Genomic DNA, 7,071 nt, shown 5'->3' with positions numbered 1-7,071 from the left:
GTATTCAGAAAGGAGATCAAGGAGATTGTTCTTTGATCTAGAGAGAGATTGTGAGAGAGAGATTTGTAATCTATTATTTCTCATAATCTAGAGAAGATATTTTCCTTCGACCAACTCAATTCTTGTGTGTTTTCGTTTGTCTTCTTCACAACCCACTCTTGATAATTCCGCGATCAAGAGTGCTCGTCCCGCGACTCATATCAAGTTGGTATCAGAGCGATTAGATCATGTGAAAGGGGGGTCTTGTGTATGGTCCTTACTTGATCGCAATACAAGAAGCTAGGTGAGATCCTTATTTCTTTAGAAGGAGTTCAGAGATTAAGGAAGAAGAAGATGACTGAAGGGGATAGTTCAGCAAGACTAGATGCATTAGAGAAACAGATAGAGACAATGTGTTCGACTCTCACACAGCTCGTTAATCTTTTCCAAGGAAAAAACAAAAAGGAGCAATTTTCTTAGAAAGGCAAGAAGAGACTTGTAGAGTCCGATGAGGAAGGTGAGGAATCGGATTCTGAAGAGGAGGCCGAAATTGTCAAGACTGTTCTGCATCAATGGGGTAAGGGTTCTTACCAGAATTTGAAAATAGACTTCAAGGTGGAGATTCCTGTTTATGATGGAAGTGTCAACTTCGAGAGGCTCGAAGATTGGATTGAGCGGATGAAGACATATTTTACCCTCTACGGATATTCATCCAAGGAGAAACTCGTGTTCACGGCGTTAAAGCTTTCGGGGCATGCATTGATATGGTGAAAATCCTATTGCAAACAGGAAAAGAAGGTGATGTCGTGGAACAAATTCAAGGAACTACTGAGGAAAAAGTTCTACCCGGTGGGGTTCCTTGAGGAGCGTTGGTATAAGTGATACGGATTGCGCTAAAGATTCAACTAGCCCGTTCAAGAGTATACGACGGAATTCCAGCAATAGGCGATGGTCTTCAACATCGTGACGGAGGAATATTCTATTTTTATGAAGTATATGACTGGTCTGAATGAATATATTCGAAAGGAGATGAAGTTGTTCACAGTCGAGTCTATTGCAGAAGCGTGTGTGAAGGCCATTGTCATTGAGGGTAGGAAAAAGAAGGGCAACGAGACAAAAGAGGACTCCAAACAAACGGGAGGCAAGTCTAGTGGCTCTCAACCTAAGGAAGAGAAGAATAAGGGTGATTTGGGGAAGGCAGGATTAACATGCAATCACTACAAACAGACAGGACACGTAGTTGATTGTTGCTGGGAGAAGTACCCTCATCTGAAACCAAAAGGGTTGAAGAAAAAGGAGGAGAAGAAGGCATACGTGGTAGCGCAAGATCTGAAGGAAGTTCCCAGAATGACAGAACCTAATAACAGTCTCAACCTTATGACGGGAAAGCAGCCCACGACAGAGAACGAAGACCCGAGGGAACAACTCTTTGTTTTGAAGTTGTAGGTCAAGACCAGCTTGGTTGATGCCATAGTGGATTCAGGAAGCCAGAAGAATTTGATATCTGAGGCCTTGGTTCAGAAACTAGGGTTAAAAATGGTCAAACATCCGAAACCCTATCCTTTAGGGTGAATTCAGAAGGAGGCGGGATTGAGTGTGGTCAACCAATGTACTTTTAGATTTGCACTCCACGAGTCGTATATTGACGAGGTCACATGCAATGTCGTTCTATTGGATGTTTGCCAAGTGATATTGGGCAATCCTTATTTATGGGATATGTATGCAGTCTATGATAGGTAGGCCCAAAAGTATACGTTCATCAAAGATGGTGAGCAATTCATATTTCGTTCAGCATCTCTACCACAGGAAATGAGTTTGGTGACGGTGACACAGGCGAAGAGGCTAGTGAATGTGAGCAAAAAGTTTGTATTATTATTCATTAGGCCTTATGAGGAGCAGCTGAGTAGGGTGTGCTTGACTACCTTGAGCAAGCTTTAGGAGGGAGATCTTGACAGATTGAAGGTCAAATATGCGGATTTGTTTTTGGAGATCACGGGATTACTACCACGACAGGGTGTGGAGAATGAGATTATGTTGATCGGCGAGAGTTCCTTGCCGAATATAGGTCTATACTGCACATCTGTAGAGGAGTCTGAGAAGATCAAGAGACAGGTTCAGGAGCTTTTGGAGACGAGAGTGATTGTACCGAGTTGTTACCTTGCGGGTCACCAGTATTATTGGTGCCCAAAAAGGATGGTGGTTGGCGCATGTGTGTGGATTACCAGACGTTCAACAAGATAACTATCAAGAATTGCTACCCATTATCTCGGATTGATGATCTTATGGACCAGTTGGAGGGAGCGAGGTTCTTCACAAAGTTGGATTTGAAGTCTGGTTACCATCAGGTGAGGATTCGGTAGGATGACACTTGGAAGACTGCGTTCAAGACCAAGAAGGGCCTGTTTAAGTGGTTGGTGATGCTGTTTGGATTGTGCAATACTCCAACTACCTTTATGAGACTTATGAATGATTTGTTGTGACCCTTTATAGAGGATTTTGTGATAGTTTACCTCGATGATATCTTGATGTACAGCAGGACCTGGGAGGAGCATCTTGTTCATGTCGAGAAGGTGTTTGAAATGCTGCAGAATGGATAGCTAAAGCTCAATGGGAAGAAGTGTGAATTTGGAAATGACGAGTTGGTGTATCTCAGCTTCATCGTGCGGAAGGACCAGCGGAGGATAGATCCAAGTAAAGTGGCGGTGATCACGAAGTGGCCGACACCTAGGACAGTGACGGAAGTGAGAAGCTTCATGGGAGCTTGCCAATATTTGTGCAAGTTCATTTGACATTTTTCGACTTATGCGACATATTTGCATGGCCTTATGAAGGCGAAGGTTCAGTTTGAGTGGGGGAGGATGCATGAGGACCTTCAAGGTAGAGACCGACGCTTCTAGTTATGATATGGGCGTTGTATTGATGCAAGATGGGAAGCTGGTGGAGTACCATTCAGAGATGTTCACGAGTGCTATTCAAAACTACCCCACCTACGACAATGAGTTTTATGCACTTTATCAGGCAATCAAGCATTGACGGGTGTATTTATTGCGAAAGGAGGTGGTTGTGCAAACCATTGGAGTTTTTACATGCCCAGATGAAGCTGCAGTAGGAACGACACATGAAGCAGATATCCTATTTGATGGTGTTCAACATCATCATTAGGTACAAAAAGGGGACGCCGAACAAGTTAGCCGATATATTATCTCACCCGTCCGTGAGGGCTCTTTTGGTGGCGACGTGCATTCAACCCTTGGTTCCTTTGGAGTATGTACAGATGTACACATATAGCAGAGACTTCAATAGTGTGTTCAAGCAGGCGAAGGCTGGTCGAAGAGGGGAGTATGAGATTGGTGAAGATGGTTTGTTGTATCGTTGGACATCGCTTTGCATTCTAGAGGATGGCGACCAATTACAGTGGATTCGAGAAGCACATACATCACGTGCGCAAGGTCATTTTGGGATTCAGAAGACGCTTCTCAATCTACGGCGCCATGTCTTTTGGCCAAAAATGTTGGAGGATGTTACTAAGTATGTTGGAGGGTGTAAGCTATGTTGCATATTGAAGCCTTCTAATCAAAAACGGGGATTGTATCCATCATTGCCGGTACCTTCGAGATCGTGGGAAAGTATTTCTATGGATTTCTTAGGAGGATTACCGACGACTAAGCGCGGGCATGATTATTTGTTCGTTGTGGTGGACCAGTTCAGCAAGATAGTGATCTTGATTCCTTGTAAGAAGACCGTGACGGGAGCGGGAACAACACAATTGTTCTTTGAGCATGTGTGGAAGCACTTTGGGTTGCCGAATTTGATTATTTCGTATCGAGATAGCCGGTTTCTCAGGTACTTTTAGGATTCTTTGTGGAGCTTGATGGATACTAGATTGAAGAAGAGCACGACCTTTCTTCCACAAACAGACGGACATTGTTATGGGTTTTCGGGCATCCCAAGACTTGGGATGAGAGCTTATCATATCTTCAGTTTGTATTTAATCGGGCTATTCATGGGTCTTCGGGGAAGTCGCCGTTTGAGACTTGTTATGGGTTTTTACCTCCGAGTCCGTTTGATCTAGTATTTTCTAATGAAGCTACGACCAAAGGTAAGAAAGGGAGTGAAAGACAACGAGCTCAGCAATTTATGGAGAAGATTGCACATATTCATGCCACGGCGGAAGCACAGTTGAAGAAATCACATGCTAAGTACAAGGCGAAACATGATCAACATCGAGTTCCTTGTAATTTTGGTAAAGGTGATATGGTGTGGCTGAAGTTGAGTAAGGAGCGGCTAAAGGAATAAGGGAAGAAGTTAAAGCCGATACGATATAGTCCATTTTGGATTCTTGATAAAATTGGTGACAATGCCTTCAAGTTGGATTTTCCACCTTATCTAGGGATGTATTCGGTGATCAATGCCGAGTATTTAAAGTTGTTGAGCCTCCATTGTTAGATGATGAAGGTGATGACAAGATGATATTACAACATGTTGACGATTTGTGGTTTGATAGAGAAGAGGTGGTCAAAGAAGATTGTATTTTGGAACAGAAGGTGACTACGACGAGACGTGGGACGAAGGAGTCGTTTTTGATCGGTCGTCAAGGTCAGGTTCCTAGCAAAACCAGGTGGTTCAATAGAGAGAGAGGGGCTCGTGAGTTCCCTCATCTTCAGTTCTAACTTGAACGGGACTTCAAGTTCCTAAAGGGGGGAGCCATGATACGAGTGTATCTTCTTCCTTACTTCGGGAGCTTAGCGATCATCATGGAAGCTTTAGGATAGATGATTCTCATGATATCTTGAGAATAGAGACGTTGACGAAGTCGTTGAAGGTGGCAACGTCGAAGAGTATAGGAAAACTGTAGGAAAACACTTTGGACTTTCAACGGTCGACCGCACGTGACGCCACGGTCGACCGCGAACGTGCACAGCTTAGGGAAAGTCTCTGGACTTTTTGCGGTCGACCGCGACGTACTCTGCGGTCATCTATTTGTATTTGGCAATAACCTGATTTTAAATCAAATTTAGAAAATACTTTTGCTTGAACAATTTTGTTTAATAAATGCTTTTTATTAGGAATATGATATCTTATCCATTTTAAAACTTCATTTAAAGGTTTATAATTAATAACCAAACGAGGGACTCCTCTTTCTTGTTCTGCTGCATTATTGACATAAAATGCAATACTACAACTCCAAGGAGAATAAGATTTTCTTATGAGTTTTTTCTCTATTAGAGAACTTATTTCTGTTTTACATAATTCTAAATAGTCCTTATTCATTTGACAAGGACGAGTCTTTGTAGGAATTTTTGTCTCTTCAAAATTATCTATATAAGGTAAAGTAACAATATGTTTCTTTCTATCCCAAAATGCATTTGGGATATTACTGCATACTTTTAATTTAAATTTATTTTCTATTTGAGTTATTAACTCTTTTTTATTTTTAATTTGTTCTTCTATTTGAACAAATATAATTTCTTCTTTTATAAAATTAATTTGATTTTTTTTAATAAAACATTTTTAACCTCGTTTAATAAACGAGTTTGAGGATCTGTAATCAATTCAAATTTTATATCTTGATTATTATAGGTATCTTTAATAACTTGAGTATCAACATTTTTTATAGGCATTATATTATGCAAAAATAGAGTACCTAAAATAACATGTTGTGATAAATCTTTTACCAAAACACAAGGGGTTGGTATGCATATGCCTTGCACACATGTATGTGCAGTAGGCAATTTATATCGAACATCAAGTTTATGTCCGCCGGTGCCACTTAAAGTTTGAGTGGTTTTTTCAAAATGTTTTGAAGGAACAATTCCTTCATTTATACAATTTAAATCAGCCCTACTATCAACTAGAGCTATTAGATCTAGTATAAATGTTTCTCCAACTATAGCTAAAGTAGTTTTAATATACCACTTCTGTGAAGTTACTTGCTGTAGTATTTGAATGAAATTTGTATTTTCTTCAATTTCTATACCTTTTGGTAATATAATTTGAGAATTAGTCTCTTCTTCTTTATCTTTAAGGATTTTTGAGAGAATGTATTTATTCTCTTGTTTCAATAGTCTTACTTCTTTCTTTAATTCATTAATCTCATTATTGAGATCAGATAAAGAGAGTATTTTTGAAGTACAAGCAGTATTTTGTCTTCTTTTGATAACTTCGGACATTCTATAAACATTATCAATTTTAGGTTTTTCCCTTTCTTTTGGGGTTTCAACCATTGAGGCTAATATATCTTGTTTTAATTCAGAAGATATATCTTCAGATAGAATTTTGGCTATAAGCTTTTTATTACAATTATCTGAGTTTTATCATATTTATAGATAAACCATTCATTTGAACTATAGCTTTCCAATAATCTGCATTTTGAGTATAATTATTAATCGTACAAACACATGATTTTTCTTCTTCTGATTCAGAAGATTCTGATTCAGAAGATGAAGAACAAGTTTCTTCTTCAGACTCACTATTAATCATTATCTTATATAATGTTCTTTTGAGCCCTTCATCTTCAATAGAATCTATTTTCTTTTTAGTATAACATTTACTAGCATGATGGACTATTTTACCACATTTAAAGCAATGTATTTTGCTTTTATCCTTTTGAAAAGGTTTCTTCTTATTTTCTCTCTTTTCATTATTTTCTTTATTAAAGAATTTTTTTCCCTTTTCTTAAAAGATTTCTTTTTGAAAGTTTTTTTGATTGTTTTCTTTATTTTCTTTGTCAGCTTTATATGGCTGATCAAAAGCAAACTGGTCACAAAATTCTCCTAATTCCTTTCTCTTAGCAATTCTTTGAGATTTTAATTGATTTTTTAATTTTAAATCATTACATAAAGCTAAACCTTCTTTAATACAGACATTAGCTAAATATCTGACATTACCATAAGGAATATATCCTCTGAATTCATTTCTAATTTTATTTCTAACTCTTTCAGCAAAAAGAGTAGGTAAACCATTAATAAATTTGGCTTTCCAATGAGTGTTATTAGCATCTGCTAAAGTCATAACTCTACTAAGATAAGTTTCTTTATACCACCTGAAATGAGTTAGTGATGGACACCTAAAATTTTGTAAAATGGTTCTAAT

The 7,071-nt window shown here is 38.7% G+C and overlaps 1 protein-coding gene across 1 annotated transcript; it reads left to right on the top strand.

Annotated features, from left to right (window-relative positions):
• LOC109842444 lies at positions 3,098-6,770 on the top strand. The gene is made up of 2 exons (XM_020411323.1): positions 3,098-3,583; positions 6,711-6,770. The coding sequence occupies exons 1-2, from the start codon at positions 3,098-3,100 to the stop codon at positions 6,768-6,770; spliced, it is 546 nt and encodes a 181-aa protein (XP_020266912.1).

The sequence above is a fragment of the Asparagus officinalis genome, chromosome 5, assembly GCF_001876935.1.
Source record: "Asparagus officinalis chromosome 5, Aspof.V1, whole genome shotgun sequence".
NCBI classification, from domain to species: Eukaryota; Viridiplantae; Streptophyta; class Magnoliopsida; order Asparagales; family Asparagaceae; genus Asparagus; species Asparagus officinalis.
This window is presented reverse-complemented; position numbering and strand designations above follow the sequence as displayed.